Source organism: Diorhabda carinulata, chromosome 5, assembly GCF_026250575.1.
Source record: "Diorhabda carinulata isolate Delta chromosome 5, icDioCari1.1, whole genome shotgun sequence".
NCBI classification, from domain to species: domain Eukaryota; kingdom Metazoa; phylum Arthropoda; class Insecta; order Coleoptera; family Chrysomelidae; genus Diorhabda; species Diorhabda carinulata.
Genome location: NC_079464.1, coordinates 15,956,396 through 15,982,104, shown reverse-complemented (window position 1 = coordinate 15,982,104; position 25,709 = coordinate 15,956,396). Strand labels below are relative to the sequence as shown.

The following is a 25,709-nucleotide window of genomic DNA, read 5'->3' as shown; positions in this document are numbered from 1 at the left end:
TCGAACGTCTAGATCTCATCGGAATAAGTTCAAGTAGCTATCGAATTTTGATTATTATGCTACCTCCTCGACCTCAAGACTAGCTCTTAACTGATAACCTCGACGTCGTGAGCGAAGAACGCGGGATCAATTAACATATTTTTGTCGACGTAAAATGTATCGTGAAGGGTTTAAGTGAAGTGTGGTGCTAGTTCCTCAGATTACCGCGAACAGTGAAAGTGACGGTGTGCGGTAGTCAGACAACGAGCAAATAGTCTTCTTTAGTTACTACTGGAAGTTTTACTTACGAAATCAGTACTCTGGAGCGCGATGGCCGAGCGAAATTTCGCTGTTTACACTATAACTAACAGAGGAGGAAAAATTCACTTAGAAGATCGTGATACTAGATGCGATATACAGTATGTGAGGGGACGATCTAATTTGTAATCCACCGACCGTCGAGGTGTATGTATTAGAAGCTCTCTTAGGTTTTGCGCGACTTACTGTTTCTTGATGGCAATGCGTTCACCAAAGAAGCTTAACGTACGATCTGGATCAGCTAGTTACAAAATTTGACTGATGATGGATGCGCAGAAAAACAACATGCGACAGAATTCGCAGATTGGATCGGTTCCTAGACAACGAAAAGAAATTTAACCAGTTTGCTCTCGATTTAAGTCCAAAAATGTTCACTACCTACACCACTTGAGCCCAAGTACAATTTACTGCACAAACTTTCTCAGTCAATGGTACGATTACAGTCAGATCGGAAGTATGATGCTGGCAAATATTTTTTTTATATGATTAGAAACTAGCAGAAGATTGCAGAAATGATGTGAGACGCTTGGGTAGCACTTGTAGCAGTAGCAAAAGAAGTGAAAGTAATTATTGATGGTATAATTCTATTGCCAAAACATTAATTACTCAATGAAATTGTTCACAAAACTGAATATAGAAAATATGTTGCTTTGGTGGAGCTACTCCATGTCGTCTGCTATTGATGAGTTAATAAAAAAAACGACTATTTGAAACCTGAATTCCTAATAGAAATAGTTAACATTATATTGTCTGAGTAATTGGAGAACAAATGAATTTTTATTCGCATCACCCCGATTTCTAAAAATATTTTTTGCTTAATAAATTTCAATTAATATTGCTATTGTTTTACTTCTTTTCAATCATTCTGATGCAGGAAATGTGTAGTAATTTCAAGTGATTTTTAATGAGTGAAAAAATAAAAATAAAAACATTGCAAATTTTCTTAAAAATGATACTTGCCTTCTAAACAATAACGTTCCTTTTCTTAAAACGCTAGTAGTGCGTATTTCTTCCTATTCATATCTTGACTTCTTAGTGGCCAGTCCAAGATATGAATTCTTGCTTCGTTTAGGTAATTCAGAACATCTGCCGCAACGTGTGGTCTAACATTTTCATGTATTAAACGAAAAGACTCACCAATAAATAGCCCAAATGGAACAACGTGATTTTCAAGAATGTCAGTTATGTATCTCGTTACAATTGCTTAATTGCAAAAAACGGTCATTTCGAAGAGTTAAAACTAAAGGACGTCCTTGTCCAGGCCTCCTAGAATGTGAACCGGTCTCTCGAAATCTTTGTTTCAATCTGTCAATGGTTGTGTGGTGTTCGCTAAACAGATTTGCCACTTCACGATAACTTTGTCCCTGTCCAACTAACTCGGTTATTCTTTCAGCTTCCGTTTACTTAACTGCCTAACTTTTTTTGTTCTAGACTTTAACACAACTTGATTGACTTAAATTACTACTGTCTACAAGTTGGTACAACAATAAAATGAAAAATTAAAATTTTAAAAAACCACAGAGACAGTTATTTACCATAATAAATTTTGTTACATTTTAATGCTAACATTTGAGATACTTTTTGTGATAGAAAAAAAAAAGAAATCCAAAAGATTATCATTTTAGGTTTTCATATTGAAATAAAGGGTGGTGCGTTATTAGGACCACGAGTTTATATACTAGAATATCAATAAAAATAGATATTCTGAAATATATAACCAGTCATAAATATTGAAGTATAGTACAAGATTCAGTTGAATTCATTTTACTGCAAGTAACAACGGTCAAAATTATTATGGGAAACGGAAGAGAAAATTTTTTTGAAAAAATTCTAATGACAATACAATCGCTCTCTCTTCTGCTTGTTCAATGAAATTATACTGGCATCGAGTTGTTACACGTTCTTCACAATTGCCCGTAAAATAGATCTGAAGAAATTTTGGTTCTTCATGATCTAATTTTATGATATACCTGGCCTTGAATTTTGAATGTTATCTCAAAATTACGACCATCAGATGACAAATTTTGTATGCTCCTAACGACGTCATTTGGAAGCAAGATTTAAATTTCCGTGACTTACACAAAAATAATTTTGATTCATTTGAAATGTCAGAAAGTAGGGATTTCAAAGTTTCAGGTGGAGTAGGGAGTGATGACAATACAACTTTTCCTGAAGTGCAACACATGCCGGTTGTTTCATCGTGAAATTTTAACGCCTGACAATAATTGCATATTTTTCCCATCGCACCAATAGTATCCTTGGAATCAGCCGAGTTATCGATGCCTGGTTCATAATTAAATGCAAGAAGAGCAAATGATCCACGTGTTACTGCGCGGTTGATTCGATGATTTTCTCGGTTTTGTTCTCTATATGAATCTATGTGTTTCTGAAGTGCCACTCTGGTTCTCAATACATTTTCTTGTCGACTATTAGAGGTAAAAAAATATTCGAAGTAATGTTCGCAACGAAGACAACATGAAGAATGATTTGAAAGAAGCAACGTTAAGTGGTATATGCAAAATAAGACATGTATAGTGTGTAGTCTAAGAAAATATATCACATTAAAGTGTGGTGCCATCTATGAGGTGCAAAGGACAAAATTTGACAGCCCTCTGTAAAGAAATTAATTCGATTAAGGTGCCATCTGTTCCAGACTTATGGAAACTACGATTAATAACAACAATAAACGTTGATGATCAGTTAATTATTGAGACCATTCATTTAAATAATAACTATCCTATCATATAAGTTGGTCCAAATTGCATAAATATGCCAACTTTCATGAATATCAGTTGACTCGTTTTTGAGTTCATTGGGAACATATACACTGACACTGAATTTTCATATATTATTAAATGAATTACATAAAAGTATGAATCAATATTTCTATTGACGTCAAGAAAATATTGGCCTTGCAAATTTTTCTAAGCGTTATGCTTAACGAGGTTATTGCACCCACAGCTATGAAAATAGAATAATAAAACATACCGATACGTGGATGAACATTATTTTGAGAGAATCTATTCAATGAATTCCGCGCCTTATACTATGGAATATAAACGAATGTAGAGTTTTAACATTGTTGTTGTTTTCACACTGAAATTTTTTTGCTACTGAAATTTGATGGCGTATCTTAGATAAAAATTGGGAATTGCAAGCTATCCAAAAAAAAAACAAAATAATACATATTTAAACCTGCAGTTACCTGCACGCTTCGCGTGGCATATAATATATTTCGAGAGGTGTATGAAATTTTTTCTATCTGCCCAATTGTTTATCATGAACGAATTTTACGGTAATAAGACACCCTCAACTATCTAGACTTCACAATATGAATCTAAAAAAGCTCGCGCTAAAACTAACCAAGGTAAATACAGTACTGACGAATAGAGTATGAAAATCTGCGATTCATTGGACAATAATGCGATGTTTCAAACACTAACTAAATAGACAGGTACTGAAAGTTTTGATTCATTGCGGTATCTGAAAACAAACGAAATATAACAACTATTAACCATCGTATTTTACTAATGTCCCGTTATCTAAGGTTAAAATTTGAATTGAATCTGATCGTTCGGCGAAATCGAAGTCTACAGCATACATACAAGGAGAAAATTAAAAAAAGCATGCTAAAAATGTTAATCTCGTCGCCATTGGAGATGTTTCATACATCATAATCTTCTAATAAGCTCTGAGACTGAATCATCCAATCTTCATATCACTCATCGTTATTGATAATTGCTCTTTCACTTTCTAAACACAACTACATGACGCTTCTTAAATTCGCTAACCAAACTTTTCAGGTAGATACATTCAAGTTTAAACCAGGTAACAGCACTTTTCCAGGTGAGAGAGCTCGATTGGACGTCCTATTGCAAGATACAATACTACTTGATTCGTATCAACAGAAATAAATTCAAAACTTGTGATGAGTGTACTTTATTTTCAGTTATTTCTAAATACTCTCATAGGAAAAGCGTCAGCTGGACTGCAAGCTAAGAAATCTATATGGGCAACCTGTTTACCCAGTAATTGCACCGAAAACGATGTAATAAAAATAATGAGTCTGACAGAAACCTCTGGTATTAATATAAGTAATGTCGTCTGCCAGACAATACATGAAGTATATCCAGAATTGGATAGAGATGCTATAATAGGCATGTGAGTATTTAAAAAGATTTTTTTATTACATAGAGAGATCGATTCAACAATTTTGTGACATTGAATATCTCGCTATAAAACAATTATTTCATAATTCATTGTTGTTTCACAAATACCCAATTAACGAGAAATTCATCACTTTCACCTTATCAGCTCCATGATGAATATGAGAGGAACTTCAAAAGAAAATTTACATTTCCAACAATCAGCTTTAAATTTCCATTTTATTTGCCGTGAAGGAGCAGAACGTTCATTATAGACATCTTAGCATTTAAAAGAATAATTACTTATACGATCATGGACTCTATATCTTCCAAATGATACTCAGCATCTTCTAGGTGGAAATATATGTTTGTAGTACATGCGTAGCTAAATGAGCACAAGGCAACTACCACCATGTTAAGATATTTATTATATTAGAAAGCAGAGCAGCCCTACAAGTTTTTGATTGTTATAAAATTGGATCAAAGATAAAATGATGATACACCCAAGCTTTGAAATCACTAAGAGCAAATCACAAAGTTATTAGGTAATTGATATGACCAGGTTGATTACCTATCGAAGAAAGGCGAGATAACTCTTTTCCTAGACGATAAAAAATGGTCATAAAAAGTGGGGCCTCAAACACTCAAATTCTACCAATTGGTCACAAAAGACCCTCTCATTGACCGAAGATAAGTCGAACAAATTTATTGTTAAACTGTCCGTTGAACTACCATCTGAAGAACATCAGAGAAACAGCTCTGGTCATTTCTACAAGAAATCAAATGAAACAGCTAAACACCTCATCTGTGAGTGCGAGGCAGTTCATAGACAAATGTTATGGTACTCACATTCAAGATCCTTAAATCCAGAAGAGATAAACCGCTCAGCCCTTAGACAAGTAGCTTACTAATTCAAAAAAAAGTATCAAGGTGACCATATTGTGCATCAGAAGATGGAATTGGTTCTAATTTCTCGATTCAACGCATTGAATATTTGATTGATGACGCGAACGCTTTTCACTGGAATATATATTTTTTTGGGTTCAGTTCACGTCTGGTACCCTGTTCAGCTGTAGCATGTTAACTTATTACTAACTTCCGACTAGGACTAGAATTGGAATATATTAATAATGATGTATATCGTATTTTTCCTATAATAATAACAGTTTTTGGAAAATACATATGATATTACGATATTTCTACTGTCAAGAAAGCCTTGTAGGCCTCCACGGAGATTAACCAGCAATGGCAAAAAAGCAATCAAGTCAGTCAGTCAAAATTCCGTGGCTTAATGTTGCATCACGATAATGCATCGTCTCACTCTACAAAGTAGACTATTGAATTTAACTTGTAGAAGCTTTGGTTACTGCATTGATGTAGTTGATGATTTTTTTTAAATATGAATAAAATAATTCCCTCAGAAAAACTTTCCTATTTGCTATCGTTTTCGGGGATTCACAAAGTGTGATAAACCTTGTGCAGACCACAAGAATCGCGGGGTGAATTATTGCACTGATTTGACGTCCTATTCCGCTTACAAAAATGTGCTCTACCATGTTGACAGCACACCGGTTTACACCTCCGCCGTCACCAGTGCTAAATTGCTCGAATTGTACAGAGGACAAAGTGCTGCATCATCGGTATTCTCCATATTTGACCCCGTGTGACTTCTTTTGGTTCTCAAACTTGGAATAGTTACTCGTCCAGTAGATATTCCAATCGAATGAAGAGGTTCACTTTGCAGTTCTCAAGAAAACGTATTTTTTGAATGAGTTTAAGGAAGTGGGAATATTTTTGAAAATAAATCATTTTTCGGAAATTCCCATTCTCCTTTTGTAGGCTAAATACTTATTGGACCTTCTTCGCGTAATCAATATAGAGAATTCATTTCTAGATAATGTTCAATTCTGGTTAACTTCAAGTATCTGTATAAAAGTGAAACAAAACCTCGTTGGATATTTGTATCAATTAATTCCAATCAGTACTATGTATTATATGCACTATGAAACATTGGATTTTTTCTTTATTTCAGATCAGTCTTCAGTTTACTTTTTGGATTGACAATAATTTCAACCCTGACAGATGTTTATTTCGTATATATAAGGAAAGGTAAGAAACGAATTTTTTTATTTTATGAAACATTTGTTGTGATTGTCATGGTAAAAGCAGTGTCATCGTGCAATTGAACAGTAATAAGATGATACCGTGCCTGAGTAGTTTGTAGATACTTTTTTATTAATTCTCTTTTTTTTTCAAGTAATTGAATCTTACGTTAGATATAAAAAACTACTGTCAATAAAATCAGTCTTCATACAATTTTACTGTTGTTTTCGTCTACACCATAATAGTGGAGACGAGATAAACATTGCGCCATGAATGCCGATCAATTCGCACAGTTTCTAGCAGCGTTCAAAGAGGAAGCTACTGGACACGGTGATTCAACAATCTACTGGCGCTGTGCTGTTCAAGCTGCTATTTCTGGTGATGATCCTCGTCCTTCAGGTCTGTTCAATCTTGCTCTAATTCATTTCTTCGAACATTTTGACTCAAAGAAGGAATCCTTCCAAATCTATCTCCAGAGATTCTAGAATTACATTAAAATGAAGAATATTTCAACCAAGCCTGAAATGTGTGCACAGTTGCTTCTGAACTCTGTAGGTCCTTCGACTTATGACCTTCCCAACTCTCTAATTTCGCCAAAAAAACTTCTAGTATTCCATTTGATCCGGAGTTTCAACCAAGGAGCGTGTGATGTGAACTCTGCCATTTTATGTAGTTCTAGACTCAATGGAGTTGGTATCGTGTAAAGTGTCATGCAGGCAGTGTATTAAGCGACGTTAGCATTGGAAGAAGAGGAAAGAAAAAGAAGTGTACAAAGCCATAATAAGACCAGTAATCACATATGCGATGGAAACAATAGTAATCATCAAAAAGGAAATCGAAGAAATTAAAAGAATCGGGAGAGGGATAATAAGAACTACAACATCGTCAAATATAACACAGGAGGGAGATAGAGTAAAGAAAAACGAAGAAAGAGAGAAAGAGCAGGCGAAGGAAAATATGAGCATGTATAACGAGAAGAAGAAAACCAACTGAAATGATCAAAAGGATAACGGATTGGACTCTGATTCTGGCCAAGGAGAAGAGGCAGACCGAGAAATACTTGGAGCAACGAAATAGAGCAGGACATAAGAGCACTTAATATAGAGAACTGGAGGACGAAATGCCAGAACCGAAAGGAATGGAAAATAAAAACAAAAGCAGTCAAGACAAACGATAAACTATAAAAAAAAGAATAATAATATATGAGCGATCAGGAAACAATCGAATCGAAGTGAGGACTTCAGTTAGTGAACCACTGAAAATTGAGACAGAAGAAGGAGTTTCTCCTCATTTTTTCCATCTGATATACCATATACATATTAAAGGTGAAAAAACGACTGATATTATCCGAGAGATAACAAAAACATACTTCTTTATCCTCACTTTTTTTAGACTCCATATCTTCAGTTACCTTCTAAAAACCCATTATTGCGATTATCAAGGTGTCTTCTAATGTTTTGAAACATATGTTATGATTGGCATTAATACTTTTTGAAATGATTTCTCTAAACTCTCACTGCAATACCGCCGGCTTCTTCTTCCATCATTAGTCTTTGTAGAAACGGATTTCTACATAAGTGATTGCTACGATATTTTCGGACTGCGAGGGTATCCTTTGGATTGACTCCAAGGAATCAAATTTAACTTCGACCGCAGTATATTATTCTGATTTACTTAGGCAGTTGCTCCAAAGTCATATTGGAAATAGGCGCGGCAAAATCAGACGTGCGCTTGCTTAATAATAATGCTCCAATACACAATGCTTTAATTTCCAATGTTACTGTACACGAATATGGATTCAAAGTTACAGAACACCCACCATATAGCCTTGATCTGGCTCCGTTCGACTTTTTTTATTTGCCAAGCTGAGGGGGTGAAATATTTAACAGCGACGATTAAATTATTCAGGCGGTGTTCGATCATTTTGACTCTAAAGTTGTATAAAATCTCTAGTTAGACGTTCTAAAAATTGTATGGAAATAAAAGAAGAATATATTGAAAATTATTTTTTTTAATTTATGGCCGTATTATGTTGCTAAGAACTCATGGAACGCATTACATATATATTCTGGTAAAGACTGAAATCATTCGAAACGTTCATTATTTATTCAATTAATTCAAAATTACTTTCCAATTAGAAAACACCTAGAATCAAGACAATTTATCAAAAAGATTGTTTCCATAAATATTTTCAGTATTAGCAACAATGAATGTTAGGTTGGATATCTGTGAGAAAATGAATTACTTAATTTTAAATTTTTATTGCAAAAATATTCATTTCAGAGAAACTCAAACCGATTTATGAAAGTTTTTCTATATATACGAATGGAAAATCTCTCTTTTCAATTCCAAATCGCAGTGAAAATCTTTCTTGTCTCGATGGAATGAGAGTCCTAAGTATATTATGGATTTTATGGTACCATGTAACTTATGCTTCCATGTCAATACCACTAACAAATAATATCGATATTGTTAATGTGAGTAGATAATTATTAACTAATAAAATGAAATATATTGTTTGTATTTTAATATGAGGATGAGCTACCTTCCATTCAACTTAACTGCAATCAAAATATTTATACAGTGTCTTCATACGTGATTTTCTAATAATTTAATATATTTTCATCAGGATTACGATGAAATGTTTAGGAAAAGTTATTCAAATTCAAACTATTATTCACTCAATAAGTCCTATGACTGACACACCATTCAAGTGAAGTTATTTTTGTTATTTTCAAAACAATGGATGCAAAACAAATTTGGTGTGTTAATTTATCATTGCTTCTTGATGAATAAAATACTGTACAAGCTCAGCAATGGCTTCAAAAGTGTTATAAGGACTCTGTTCCATCTAAAAGAACCATCTGGTATTGGATTGCTCAATTTAAACGTGGTCATACAGATACCAATGATGGTGAACGTTCTGGTCGTTAAATTGAGGAGATTACTCCCAGTAAACATAAGAAAGTACACAAATTGGTTATATCTAATAGTAAATTGTAATTGTGTGATATAGCTGAGGTTATAAAGATATCAGAAGGTAGTGTGTTTACAATTATGCATAAACATTTGACCACGAGGAAGCTTTCTTAAATTTAGGTGCCGCGTTTGCTTACAGTCGATCAAAAACAACGTGTTGATGATTCAGAGCAGTGTTTGGTAATGTTTACTCGTGATAAATCAAATTTTTTACGTCGATGTTATAATGGATGAAACATGGATCCATTATTTCACTCCAGAATCAGAATGATCAACATTTTAGTGGACTGCAGTCGGTGAACCATGTCCGTAGCATCCAAAGGCACAACAGTCAGCTGGAAAGGTTACGGCTTCAGTATTTTCGGATACGCATGGAATATTGTTCATCAACTATCTCCAAATAGAAGACACCATCAAGGAAAACGCCCTCTTATATCGACGAAAAAACTACTGTTTTACCAAGAAAATATACGAATGAACGAATTACACTTCGAACTGCTTCCTCATCTACCGTATAGTCTAGATTTGGCTCCCAGTGATAACTGGCTATTCTCTGGTCTCAAAAAAATTTTCGCTGGTGAAAAATTCAGCTCAAATGAAGAAGCAATTGCTGAAAATGAAGTCTATTTTAAGGCAAAAGTCAAAGATACAAGCACGGCCTCGAGAAGTTAGAGAAGCGTTGAAATTTTTGGCAAAACAATGTGTTTTTGTTAGTTGGTTACATGACTTATTGAGTGATGTGTTACATCGACTTTCGAGCGCTCATATATACGAATATTTTGAGATACGTGTCTTCTGGGAGCTGGAACGGATAAATGGCATTCCAATATAACTCTATTGGAAAAAATTACTTTGATGTATGAGTAATTTGACGTGAAGGCAAGATAATGGATCGAGCTGTATTTCGATACAAGTAGACTTGGAATATTTGGAACCTTTGGTGACTTCAATACTTAAACACACTGTTTAAACTACCACCATATCAGCATTTACAATTCCACTGTCCTGACGCCCGTTTCTATAACCAAATTATCGTCTTCAGACTGTGTACCTTCATGTTTACTACAAGAAGTAATTTTCTAAATATTATAATTTTGTCAGTCGTTTTGTAGATTTCATCAAAATTTCTTCAAATTGAGCTATTTTGATGAGCTCAGATTGAAACTATTAAATTTTCTCTGAGCCAATTAATTTGAAAATCATCTGTTCAACTTTTCCAGTTTATAGATTCTACGTATAGTATGCTGTTCTTGCACGGAGATATAGCTACAGATACTTTTCTATTGATTGGAGGTACTTTGGTTACTCACTCGTTTTTTAGAAGAGAAAAATTTCAGAAAATGAGGAAATTTGATCTTTTCAAACATTATCTTCATAGATATATTCGGTGAGTGAATAAAGGACCATAAAAAACTATTAAGTTGTATTTTAACTTAGTACTTGAAACTGAGTAGTTATATTGTTTTGATGAACGATTTGACTGCAGCATATATTTTTTGAATTCCTACTAGGTTTGTTCCAGCAGACTGTATACAGTCATAAGCGATTACAACCAGAGCAGAGCATACCATAACTAAGTCGCTTTTAAGAACTACTGAAATACTAGAGCTGAGATCAAATGAAATAAGGAAGATATCTGACATCGAGGATGTATTGGGATAGGCAAGAAAACGGCGAAGAGAATGGAGAGACCACGTGGACAGAATGTCAGATGATAGGTTGGAAAAGATTACAAAGGAAGAATAACCGAATACATTCTGACCACATACAAAATGGGATGAAAGCTAGTCTCCATATGCCCAGATGCAGCTGAAAAATCATTGATACAAACACAGGACTAAGTCCTAACGTGAGATGAAGAAGAAGAAGACTGCAATTACTTGATTTTTCGCGATATGAAAATTGCGTTTCAACTGTATTAAGTTCAAATAATGGAAAACAAGATTACCTTCCAACAACTTCTTCAGTAGTAATTCAAGACGAGCAAAAAATATTCTAAATAAATTTTGGAACATACGAATATGGATATTTCAGATCGTGATCTGATGGTTGTATAATATTTTTAGGATGGACATATATTATTTAGTCGATGGTGAAGATGGAAGTGAATGACCTAGTGAAATAATAGAAGGGTTTCTTATTTTTTCTACCTGTGCTAAAGATGGAAACAGGTGTTAATATATTATAGTCGTGCGTAGTGCAGCAAGCAAAGCTGGAAATTTGATCACAGCATACTGCTGGAAGAATCCTTCTATTACCTCACCTCTGTTACATAATGCCGATGATCATTTTGTTGATTTTAGTATATCTGTTAACTCGCCAATGCAAGGAGACCAACATAATAGATCAACCGGTTTCATTATATTTGGATCACATCAGGATAGTGTTGGGTACCGTTCATATGACAAAAGATGAAATTTTCTTCAGTATTGATTCCTATACAGAACTATAAATACTAGGTGATGATAAAGTAGAGCACAAAATTCATGGAACGTACAATAATCACAGTTCGAAAAAACTGTAAACATACCTCAAAAAATTCATTTAATTACGCATCTGCCGACAAAAAATAGTGTGTAGATGCTTCGTGCCTTTCAATTTTGGTTTCTGAGCTCGAAGCTTATATAGCTGACTTGAACAGCCAACTAAATAACTATTAAAGGATGATGAGAGAGGTCGCATCTTCATATGAACTGCCTTTCGAAAAGTTGCTTCAGGCAATAATTGTATACATATAAAGAAGTTTGAGAGATGCAAATAACCTTGAAATTTTTAAGATATGTATAGATAGGTAACAGCTCCAAATGAAAAACGCCATGTATTCATTTTCAAATCAAACACCAAATATTATATTGAAAAAATTTCAAAGTTTTATTCGAATGTTTTAGCTCTTAATTTACTCCTGGAATTTCAGATTGACTCCATTATTAACACTCGTAGTTTTATTTGATACTACTCTGATTAGATACTTAAGTTCTGGACCTATATGGGATACTATTAATGAGATTTTGGTAAAACCGTGTAAAACTCATTGGTGGGAAACTTTACTTCATATTCAGAATAAAATGAATCATGGAAGTATGGTAAGTACAATTTTGTTGTGATTTTATGAGGCGAAAGTTTTTGGTAAAAAATGTGGATGTAGAATTGAATATTTTTGGATACTATGATCTATAAAAGTAGAAATTTTTCACACTAAGATCCTGGTACATTAATTGGTATTCAAATTTGTACCAAACAGAAACAACCAGCAGCAAAATGTATAGAATATCTTACTAACTTGAAGAATCCATTATCATATATTTATTGAGTGAATTTCATGGATGGACACTTTGAAAGACGTCTATGTATCTGTACCACACCCTGGAAAAGAACTGAAGCTATTGTAATCTGAGTTTCTCAGTGACTCATAAATAGATAAGTCATGAACAGTGATGAACAGTGATGCTATGGGAAATAGTTTCATCAACACATTCTGCTTCTATTTCATCTTCAAAAATTATAAGAGCTAAAGGAATCTCCAAAAATATTTGAAGAATCTGAGAATATTGAACAGTTTCTTCCTTTAGATATTTTAGTAAATAAAAAGCGAATATTCCGTAGCACGAATAAATAATCGTTAATATTGCTTCAGTAAATTCCCTGAAGGAAAATAAAATAGGTTTTCCCAACAGTTTAATTTCAGACAAAAAAATATATTACACGCTTTTTGAAAGACTTGACTGAACATGGAGTCTTTCAGGGCAAGGGCTGAATTTTAATTATTTGCAATACAGCAATCATAAATATTTATTTCTTCTTCTGTATATCTATGTAAACCCATTCTAGCTTGTACGTCAAATTTCTCTTAGTCTTTAAACAAAAATTAAAACTGTGACTAATTATGTGATTGATACTGCCAATATTTTGTGCCAACCTCATATTTTTTGTTTTTGTATAAAGGAATTTTGAGCCTCAACGATTTCAAGTCGTGTATTACCAGAACAATAGGAGTCCATTGGATACCTATATGATATTTGATAAGTTTTTTTTTCTGTAGCATGGTTTTCAAATAATCTGATTTTCCTATTCCTAATAAGAATATTTGTTTAAGAGTACGATGTTTTCAAAGCTTTTTGCTTTTGATAAACACTTTCTATTAATTTTTTTTCAAAAATACGAAGCTGAATGTCAATTACTCTCAATATAGAATGAACGAAAACATTATAGAAAGTTAAGAAGTAATTTCACAAACATTATATACAGAGTGAGTTTTATGTATGGAACACCTAAATTGTCTCGGAAACGCAATGTACGATCTCTTTATATTTTTCGCTTTCCGAGATCCTTAAGAAATATTTATTATCTAACATAAAGGTTTTTCCATTAAATATTCCAAAGTTGTTGTCGATACTGAAGAATTGGGACACTACATATAATCCAAAAGTCAATAATCTACTTCAAATACAAAGAACTTTTGTGATTGAAATAGTTTTATAACTCTCACGGGTTTTGAGAAAAGTATATGGGTCACCTTATGTTTGACATCCTATATATAATACTGATTTTTGATTAATCAACTTTTTCAGTGTGTTAGTCATTCCTGGTATGTTGATGTGGATATGCAACTATACATTTTATCACCCTTTATATTCTGGTTACTGAAATTTAACAAGAAACTTGGTATCAGTGCGTTAATTCTTGCTACTTTTGCTTCGATTACTTTGGGTTTCTATAGAGGATATATACGCGAGATGTGCGCACAACCAGATGACGATAAAGAGAGGTATTTATTATTTTTAAGCTTTCCTTAATATCAAAAATTTGTAATTATTACATTCCAGGTCTTATTACTCTTATTTCACTGGATATTATGTACAAACTGAAACTAGAGCTGCAACCTGGCTCTTGGGAACAATTCTTGGATATTTCTTAGCTCATAATAAGTACACCGATGTGAAAATACCTAAGGTACGTTTCAATTGTCAAACAAGTAACTAACTATTCAAGAAACTCTATTTGATTGTTACTTTATGGTGATTAAATTAATACTGCTTTATCTTACACACACAAACACACGCTGATGAATACGATGAAGTCATTTCGACAGGTCCTCATCCATTTGCGTTCTATGAGAGATTCTGGGAAGTCTTATCTTTTTGTTAAAAGTTATCCTTTCGGCAATACCGTTTTATTGTAAATAGGAAGCCGCTGTGCCAAACCTTGTCAAATGCTTGACTTATATCTAAAAATACTCTTGAACATTTATTTATTTCATGCAAAATTCGATAGTTGAGTAATTTTACCAACAACCTAATTCATGTTGTTTTCCTATCTTTAGATATTACAGGTTCTCCTTGTAAAAGTTACGGATTGTTAACCATTAGGCATGAGCCGCTCTTAGCCTAGAAAGCATACTTAAGTATAAGTTCTGATGATCAGAATGCAGTGATCATTTCGATCACTGCATTCTCAATGTTTGTAATTACAGCAAGTCGTTGAGCTAAGAAGCGCACTTCAAAATAATGTGTTGATAACTGGTCTTTAATTTAATCTATTATTTTATCAAAAGCATCGATGAGTATTTCTTTAGTGATCTGATTTAAAGATCGACCGGCTGGTGTCTGAGAACTTCTCGGTTATCTTACATTATGTTTCGATACCTCACTTCGATAGCAAATAAATTTTCAGGCCGTTGACAAGCACTAAGTTCAGTGTAAACATGGTTCGGCGTCCTTGATCAAGAACGAAATTTTGAAGTAAGCTCCTCCATGCTTGCTTTGGAAGTTGAAACAGACACTTTTTCTTCTTTATACAACATTATTTTCTCCTCATTAATATAAGTGACTTAACAGTTTTGGTTCCATAAAAATTCTTGTTCGGTGGAGTCTGGATCATATAGTTTTGAAAACTTTCCACTAATACTGTAGTTTCTTATATTTTCTCATACTTTAATATCAAGCAGCGTCCTTAACCTCAGTTTTTTCAATAAATCACTAAAATTATCGCAAAATAAGCAAAATTGTTTGTTAGGTACGCGCCCTTTATTCAATGTATGGGTGAAGAGTTTCAGGTATAAGAATTTGGTTATAGTTGCCGTCACTTGATTTTGCATACTTAACTACTTCTAGCGCCTGGACTAGAAGGTATTTCTGTTTAACAAGTATTTGATTTGATATTGCACCAACTTAAGTTTATAGATTTTCTTTGTGAATTCATTTATTTTTACATCTGTGATTATATTAATTCCGTATCACCACTTTTTGCTTTCAAATGATTATACTTAAATACCTCAATTTATGTCAAATGAAATTTCATTGAGTAATAACCACTTTTTTAGCTTCAAGTTAACAGAAGCTTTGCTAATACTGAAACCATGCAATTATCAGTAATAAAAATATTTTCATCTAGTCTCCTAATAATAATAAAAAGTTTTTCTGCTGCTAGGATATTTTCGTGATCTGAATACTAGAAATGATTTGTGGTTTTGATGCAATAGTTTAACTCATTAGTTTCACTTATTATACTGTCCATACTGAGAATCTCTGAACTTAACGAAGGAATTTGAGAAGAGTCACCATGAATTCTATAGTATTTAAACTTGTTTTATTTATTTCAGAAATATACAATTTTTCTATGGGTGACAACAATAATAATAGTTACCATGTGTGTATTCGGTGGTTATGATCTATACAGATGTAAGAATTCTAACAGAGTTGTAAATGCACTATACATCGCTTTAAATAGGCCTGTATTTACAATGGCAATCATTTGGATAATATGGGCTTGCGCAACAAATCATGCAGGTAATGACATTATCTTTTGTTCTAATTTTGGATCAAGAATATTTTGAACAGTTGACTCCTTCTACAGAATTGAGAGTTAACTCAGATCCTCCACCCATATTCAAAAAATAATATTTGAAGTAAAATACTCATCGATCGATAAAAAATCTTTAGTTAGTAGAAAAATTTGGAATGATTGCCTCTTCAGAATTCCATGAAATAAACTCGCAAAAAATTCATGAATTGTCATACGTGATTTATATTATCAAAATTAATACCAATTATATAAAGTAAAGTACATATTAAAAAAAGCTCAAACATGGTGATTTGCAGTTAAGAAATCTTGCAGATTCTATATAGTCTTTATTTCCAAAGTTGGACAATATAAACCTGGTCGATAATTATTAAAATCAAGGAAAATTGTAGTAAAATGAAACGTTTTGAAAAAGGAAGAAAATATAACAATGAAAAAAATTAACTCGCCTTAAAAGGTCGGGCAGTGGAAATCCTATGGAAAAAAAATTTAAAGCAAAGTTGTCGGCAATATAAAGATCTACAGATTTTGTATTCACACTTTTTTCACAAAATTGTAACAACGCAAGTTTTCGGTTTTTTATAGTAAATTTTGGTGAAAACTCACCTTTTTATATCCCAAATACACTGTATGGGGTCTGGCTGTTAAATAACGAGACTGGTTCTGGCGATTCTTTTTTGGAAATGGGTCCCGTGTGAATATCTAAAAACTTATTTTTTCTGTTTTTGGAAATTTCTTTTTGATTTCTTAGAAAGGATTAAATATGAAATTAGGTTTACAGCGTTTTACGCAGCCAATTCTGCATAGATAGATTTTCAAATTATTAATTAGAAATTATGCTATTACGAATTGAAATGTGAATTAAATTCCTCATATACTAGGAATTACGAATTAAACTAATAATTTACTTTTACTATTGTTTATTGTGGATCAATAAAAAGTTAACATCAATAGGTGTGATATTTACCGATAATTCTGTGACAATCTTTACCTGTTTAAGTACATATATATTACGCGAGTTTCAATAAACCGCGGGCGAAGCCGCGACGGGTATTGCTAGTACTATAATATTGGCGGAAACGAATTTTGGGAAATGCACGACAAGATATCTAGAATTATTAGTTATTTAATAGCCAGACCTCGTAATTTATTTGATTTGGTATATTAATTTTTTCGTTCTTTTTTACTTAATACAATTTTAAATCGAAAATTGTACGGTCAAAATAACTGTTTTACAAACAAAGTCGTTGAATTTTTTGTTCTTTGGAATTTCTACTTTCTGATGATGTGAAAAAATATCATCGACGATTATTTAGTTGGAGACCAGTTTCATCAATATTAAAGATGTTGGAAGGCTTAGTAAACAATTCGATATCCTTTAAAACGGTCTCCGAAAGGTTGAAATATAATTCTATATCATTCCGATTTATACCATTTAAACAAGGGATATATATTCTCTTCGATTTACGAATTTTTTGTATTGAATTTACGTTCCAAATTAACGATGCGATGACCTGCAGTTCCTTGAAGGAAACTCCTATAAACTGCATTATCTGCATATAACAACAACAAGTCTTCTTTCATTATAAAAGCTGAATGTAGTACCTCGACGCATATGTCCTTTTCTAGGATTATCTTTCTTTAAAACACCGTTCTAAAGTTTTTCATGGATTGTTAGTTATTGCAGCCATATATACTAACATGTTTTGGTCTGGTGTCGATGTCGACAAGAAGGTTACCCATAGTTTTGATGGGTTGTGTAAGGTAAGAACGTACATAAACAATTGCTTCACTACATGAGTTAGATATTTTGGTCTGACTAGCGTGCTACCATTTTATATGGGCAACTCAAAATTGGCTACAACAAAATAACATAACTTTTGTAACAAAAGAAGACCAACCACGTAATTTAACTCAAGGACGTCCATTTGAAGATTTTTGAGCACTTTATGTTATAAACTTTATTGGTTACTAGGCCGCTAATTATGGCCAATAAGAAAAGTACTATTGAAAATAATTGTTACAAAAATATTTGGCTACATATTTTAGACCAGAACTAATTGAATGATTGGGGAAGGTAGAAGTCATATAAAAATTATTTGTTTTCTATATTTTTAGGTGCAATCAATCTATTTCTATCTCATCCTGTCTTCCAGTTTTTAAATAAGTGTACATACAGCTTTTATCTTATACATATGAGTTACCTGTATATAGCGTTTGCATCTATAAAAACTGCAATGTATTTCGGTTTATATTATATAGTAAGTATAATATTTTCTATGTAAATATTCCTTTTTTGTTGTATTCATATATTCAGAAACATTCACGCACAAAGACACAATCCGAAAAGTACTGTCAATCGTACTAAGATGCTAGATAGCTTCTTGAACAACGAAATCATCTAGTAAGGTACAAAAAAGGCTTCTAAGAATACATAGTATCCAGAGGAGTCCCTCAAAGAACAAGTTATGGCCTCTCTTTTTTAGAACATATTGAACAATATTCTGCCGAAACTGATATTCTTAGGGAAAGTGAGCTTCGTAGCAATTGCAGACGACGTGGCTGTGATTATTAGAGCAAATTACCTTGAAGACATCAACATTACTTTCAAAAGGTGTGGGAGTTAATGAACGCAGTTGGTTCGGAATTAGCAAACCACCAAAAAGAATTGGTGCTCTGTATCTAATAGAAAAAGCTCTGTTATTATTATTGGTTTCATCATTTATGGCTAGTTCTTGTTTGGCTCCCAATTATTTCCTCTTATCCTCGCAGATCAAAAATTGGACGCGATCAACGTATTTCGACTCCTGAAGAAGCAGTTAATGCCTTGAAATCACATGTTTTAGATGTAATACCTTCATCGGAAAAAATGGATGCAAAAGTTAATTGATCTTAATGGAGAATATTTTAAAAACAATCAATATGTTATTTTATTTGTCTATCTCAAAACTTAAGCAGTTATCCTCGTAGAACAAGTCCACAATCGGTTTTTTTATATTCATGCTTAATAGACTGTCAAACGAGCAGGAGGGATCAATTAGTAAATTTCGGGGATTTTTTCTCAAATCTTCAAAGTATTTTTGCATTTTATTAATTTGAAACCCGATTCTAAACTTATTTTGGGGTAAACTGTACAGTCCTGAAGATCAACAGTCCTCATAACCTCATAAGACCATAACACCGGATCATAAATTTGTGGCATTTTTAGTTGAACCGATCAATTGCAGATTAAGGAATATCGAAATCGATTGATTGAGAGGAATTACATCATCTACGAGATGGTTCCCTTTAGAATTTCAACGGCATTCCTATACAGAAAGAAGAGAGTACAGGCCACACAAAATTAAGTAAACATGAGTTGGTAGAAAATTTTTGTCAAATCAACTAGACACCGGTAAAGATGAACTTTCATGACATGGATACTGCAGGCAACATCTTCACAATTTGAAATATGGAGGATTCCAATAGTGCTCAAACACTTCTAGGAGAAATGACGCTTGGAAATAAAATGGAAACTATGCTCTCAGATTGCCTGGTGAGTAGCCAGCGCTTTCGCTGACTTCAGGTAGAGTAAAGCAGAATCTAGAATTGTGAATAGTGTTCGGAAGTCTAGCGGCACTTCTATAGGGAAATCGGATATCAATAATAGAGAGAGTTTTTTTATCGTTTTGGATATCATTCCAAGCTCAACATTTCAAAAAGACCACTAAATTTATAAATATAACAGACGCTGTCATTTAAATTGAGCTCTTGACCAATTTTTGTCTTTGGTTGTGATTGTTTCTGTGGATATTTAAGAGTCTGTAAGAAGAGTAACTTTGGAAATACGACTGAAAAAATCAGTTCAGCTGTACGAAATTACTTATATCAATTTCCTGGCCTGGTGTAAATTGGAAAATTTGATAAAGAACTGGAGTGAACCTGTTATTTCATCACGATTATAAGAAAAATGAAAAATACAGAGCTCATCAATTGTAGAGAAACTTTTCAATATTCTAGTCAACCGCAATAGTAAAAAATGGTGTTCTTCTTAATAAATATGTCAAGCTCATTTTTGAACGAAAAAAATTAAGAATATTATCCCAACAAATCGAAAATTTATAATAGAAGCACCAAGTTAGAAATTACAAATAAATCATTGGTCATGAAACTTCCAAACACAAAAACAAATACAGTCGTTCTTTTTGTATTATTTTGTGGTATTTTCTTTAAGTTAATTGCACAACAGCCTTCAGTTATTCAAATCGTCGTTTTTTCATAAAATACATGTGGATTGGTTAGGTAATTTTAGATGACCTTTGGGCTCTGAAACGTCATTGTGAATGGTGATCCAGCGTAACTGCTAGAGGTTATGTATATGAATCGATCGGTAAGAAGACAGAAACATATATTCTGGCAGAATACGAGGTTATATTGATATCTAGTTAGCCTAGACCAGTCCCATGCATAAACAAAATATTGCGTTACTATAGCAACGAACAAAAACTTATTAGAAGTATCAGTGTAACGGAGTATCGAGCCATCATCAAGTATCTGTATTTGAAAGGGTTAAGAGGTAAGCAGATTTACGAAGATATGCTTAATACCCTTGCTGATCAATGTCCTTCGTATGCGACCGTGAAAAATTGAACTGCAACCTTCAAAAGAGGTAAATTTTCCATTGAAGATGATGACCGATAGGGAAGGCTAGTTTCTGTGTCAGTCTTCAAAAATATCTATGCAGTTCATGACATGGTTCACGTCAATTTGGACATTGGACAGAAAAATTGCTGCAAAATGGATCTCCAAATGATTGAATGTTTACCAAAAGCGTGTAAGGGTGGAAGGTTCGCTTTCGATCTGTGCTCTATTTGAAGACGATGTAGAGTTCTTAAACCGAATTGTTGCTATGGATAAGATTTGGGTACATTTCTACGATCCAGAAACAAAGCAACAATCGATGTAATGGCGACACTTTGGTTCTCCAAGGCCTCCAAAAGCCTGCTGGAAAAGTTCTAGTTTCTGTTTTTTGGGATTGCCATGGACATGGGATTGATTTTTTGGATAAGGGTAGAACAATAACTGGAGATTGCTATTTGACACCAGATTTGGCTCTGTTCGACTATCATCTCTTTCTCAATTGAAAAAAAGTTTGAAAGATCGTAAATTTTCTTCCAATGAGGAGGTAATAAAAGCTGTGAAGGTCTGGTTTGCAGAGCAGGAAGAAACATTTTTTTAAAGGTCTAGAGACGTTGCAGGTTCGCTGTAATTAATGTATCCAATTATGAGGAGAATATGTTGAGTAATAAAATATTTTGACATTGAAATTTTGTTTGCTAAGCCAACCGCCGCTATTTTGTGAAACTACACTCGCGGTGTCAGGAAATAATTGTCAGTCTGATATGCATTAAATTCAAAATTTTGTATAAACTAATAAGCATGAAATGACCAGTCAGCGGGCACTTATTTATTTCAAAACCTCACGGTAAACTCCAATTAAAAAAATAAACAAAAAACGTCGTTTTTAGTGGTTGTTTAAAATGTATCGTTCACAACACGAGTTGAAAATTCGTTATACAATATACTATTTAATAAACTTTTACATGAGCAATCACTTTTCGCACTGTTGGCTGTCATTTGAAGGATCTCTTTCAATGGTACTTTCAATCCATATTTTATAATGTGCTATATTAGTACCATTGCGAATCGGATCTGTGACTGATAGCATCCAAAGTTTCCAAACTAAACTTCTATAAGCTCTTTGTGAAGATGATGAAACTCCATATCTCATTGAAATTACATTCTTTTCCTTATCGTTAATTAACTGGGCTAGAGATAATAATGATATAAAATGAATTTTCCTTATTTTTCAGACTTTCTGGTATTGTCAAATACTTTTAGCAACCTTTGGTCTGTCGATAATATGTATACTTCTAATAGAAATTCCGTTTGCGAAATTGGAGAAAATTATGATTCAAAATCACTAGATACCTTATCGGAAAAATTTAAATTTCATTTTTTCCATAGAATACTAATTTATTGTATACCTGGTTGAATGTTGATCATAATTTATGTACAATATAAATGTATTGAAGAATATATATCAGAATTTTTTTATATAAATGGTGAGAATCAAGTTTATGATTAAACTATATAATAACTTATTCGTTAAACATGATAATCAATGATCTCAAATAAAGATCAATTGACGAAAGGGGAAAATACGTGTAGAGGCTTGAAAAAATTTATTCGCTTGTAAAACTATTCAAAAATATGGATTTAAAATTTCAAGTTAAAATTCTTTTTCGTTTGAAAGTTATAAGTGATTTAGTAATTGCCTTTCGGTACACCATCCGAAAACTACCAGGAAAAGAGCATGGGAAGATGTTCTCTCATTTTATTCGTATAGAAAGTACTAGAAGCATTAGTGTCCTTGTAACAAACTATTACATAGTATTAGTTGACGACCGACCCTCGTAGCGTGCGTTTCCAATATCAGTTTGGACAGTAAAAACGCCCGAAAAGTACGAAAATATAAGCTGGAAGCTGAAAATGAAGCATATGAATCTGAAGGTTTGTAATATGGTGCTGAAATAGCTGATAAATTGGTGAGTTGTTTCAATTAGTTTAATACTACTTTACATCAACTTTTTCTGTCACTTTTTTTAAACGCGATTTTCTTGAAACATGTTTTTTCGAACCTGTATACACTAGCTGTGAACAATGAGCTTGTAATTTGGTATATTACAATGCACAATTGGGCAGTATATGAACCTCAATCATGAGCTACATGTTTATTTAAATTATTTTTTAATAGTTGGAAAAATATATGGAAAACAGCTTTTCAAAAAAATCCAATTTTTATTTTTTTCTTCAATTGAGGTTTATATAGAAGATACACATATAAAAAAATATCCGTGCCATTGATTTGAGTTAAAAATTGTGGCTTACATCATGTAGATCAACTGCTAAGGCGGATGACAACCTACGATGTCTATCAGCTGATATCCCCGCTACTCCTCAAATTATATTTTTGTAAAATATGAACAAATAGTCATCTACATTATCAGTGAGTACGTGTTCGCTGAGGAATGTTTAACTACATCAACTAAATATCGACGCTCAAGCACCAACAAGATATGTTTTAACACCAGATGAGACTTAATAACGTGGAAATTACACAGTGGTTACAAATCTCTCCCAGGAATTGCGAGCTATTGGGGATGTTTATATCGAGAAAACGGTCACACTTTTCAGAAGAGATGTATTACAATATCCGTCGAGATATTGGCCAGGAAAGTAGTTTTCTGGAGAACGGCAGAATACATTTTCAAAATATCAAATTACGACATTATTTCAGAGGTGAATAGTAGGAATCATTCATCTTCATTTTGATTAGATTTTTTTGTAACCTATTAGCTCCAATTGATAATATTCGTTTTTAAACTTTAGCCAATTGTTCCCGTTTTTTGCATGTTCGCATGATACTCGCTGTTGATAGTTTTCTCAATTTCAAGATTGTCAATAGAAATCATCACACGCGCATCCCCAAAAACCAACGCCACGAACTTGCCTGAAGGTGGAACGGTTATTGCCTTTTTTGAAGCCGATTCTTCCTTTTCTATCCATTCGATTGTTCTTTTTTTTTTCGAGTGTTAATTGATGAACCCATGTTTCATCCATTGTTATGAAACGGTTCGAAAATTTGGCTTTATTTCTGTGAAACGTTGCCAAACACTCGATGGAAACATCTTCACGATGTGAGCAAACGCGGCACCCATCTTGCGCACAGCTTTCTCATGTCCAAATTTCCAATTAATATGCGATGTACCGCATTTTTTTAAATACCTGCTATATCTGCTAGCTCGCGTACTTTTAGTTGTCCATCATCTAGTACCGGCTTGTCGATTTTCTTCAACATTTCTGGAGTCCTCACCTCATTTGGTCGACCACTGCAATGTTGGTCTTCGCTTAAACTCTGCCCCGTTTAAACTCGGCTACCCAATATTTCTGTTGATACCGAAGGAGATTTTTTATTGGTTGGGCTAAGGCATTTCATATGATAGTATTATACATATCGATGATCAATTGTGTCCATGTTCATAAATTCACTAGAAACGGTCAATATTAATGACTTCCAAATAAATACTAAGCAACATGACGTCATCAAACTAGGAACATATGTTGTATAGATCATGTACTTTCTAATACAGTGTTATATTTTGAGCAACTATTACCATCTCTAGTTCAGATCAGTTATTTCTGGGACCATCCTCGTAGTCATTTAGATTTTTTTGTGTTGGAGGACAAATGAGATTTCTTGTGTACTGGCTACTCTTAAAAAGTTTCATATTTGCGTTATGACTTCTCCAGAAAAAAGAGAATGATAATAAAAACAGAATGTTTATCATTGTGATAGTAATATTTTCAACACCATTAGAAAGTGAAGATTTCAACAAACAAAAAGCTTACCGACTTTTTAGAAAAAGCTGTTTTTCACATAAATTTTGAGGTAGTATGAAAAGTTTGAACATAAAAGTTGTTTATCTTTTTATTAATTACAACTTCTCCAACCAACTTTTTTCCATATGACGCTCTTAATGTAGATGTAGAAGAAGTCTGTAGAACTGCTTAACGAAAACAGGAGTGCTTGCAAACCAACAGTACCAAGAAAAAAAAATTGTGGAATCAGGCAAAAGCGTTTCAACGACAGAGTTTTCAGAGCAGCAACCATCGACAAGCAATACTACAGTGTGTCTCAAGAGAATGAAACTTTGGAGCGTGAGACATAACTGGAATTAGAAGTAATGAAACAGTGGAGGTACAGCATATTCTGGAAAACATTGCCACTAACGACTTTGTAGATGTTGAATTTAAAGCAAACGAAATGATAGATCATCGAGCAAAATAACTTTTGAACTTGAATTGACAGAAGTCTACGAATTTCCTTTGCATTTCAGGCATGAGATTTTCTACTATTTTATATTTACAGCTTTTTCCGAGCAAAAGCGCTGAACTGTATTTGCAAGCTGCAACACAAGCTCTAATGAAATTTCTTATATAATTGAGGAAAATAATAGTGGGTTGGTAGATTTTCAATTACGGACATAATATTATGTTTTATAATATTCATGGACTATAAGTCATAAGCCATAATCACCATAAGAATAATACATTCCTGTTCGTTTAACTCAGTTGAATTTTAAAAATACTTTGTTGTAATAAAAACCTTCCACTAATGAAAAAAAAAATAATTCCTAATGACATTTTAAAACAATTAGTGCTAGAAAAACTCACTATCATATTCGAAGTTTTAGTAATTATACTTTCAAACCACGGTTATTTTGGAACTAATTGTATAATTATACCGTACTGATAATTGTATCTGCAATTTGATATATTGTGAAA

General features: G+C 33.1%; 1 protein-coding gene across 2 annotated transcripts in view; it reads left to right on the top strand.

The window, feature by feature from the left end:
• Positions 1 to 22,400, top strand: part of LOC130893664 (nose resistant to fluoxetine protein 6-like) — a 29,980-nt gene extending 7,580 nt beyond the window's left edge. The window contains exons 4-13 of one of the 2 annotated variants that reach the window (XM_057799937.1): positions 4,247 to 4,458; positions 6,475 to 6,551; positions 8,829 to 9,022; positions 10,745 to 10,911; positions 12,439 to 12,607; positions 14,093 to 14,289; positions 14,348 to 14,474; positions 16,123 to 16,309; positions 18,441 to 18,583; positions 22,175 to 22,400. In XM_057799937.1, coding sequence (XP_057655920.1) covers positions 4,247 to 4,458; positions 6,475 to 6,551; positions 8,829 to 9,022; positions 10,745 to 10,911; positions 12,439 to 12,607; positions 14,093 to 14,289; positions 14,348 to 14,474; positions 16,123 to 16,309; positions 18,441 to 18,583; positions 22,175 to 22,288 — 1,587 coding nt within the window. In that variant the 3' untranslated portion in view covers positions 22,289 to 22,400. The remainder of the gene's footprint in view (positions 1 to 4,246; positions 4,459 to 6,474; positions 6,552 to 8,828; positions 9,023 to 10,744; positions 10,912 to 12,438; positions 12,608 to 14,092; positions 14,290 to 14,347; positions 14,475 to 16,122; positions 16,310 to 18,440; positions 18,584 to 22,174) is intronic. The other variant, XM_057799936.1, reaches the window with a different exon arrangement.
• Positions 22,401 to 25,709: the final 3,309 nt, after the last annotated feature.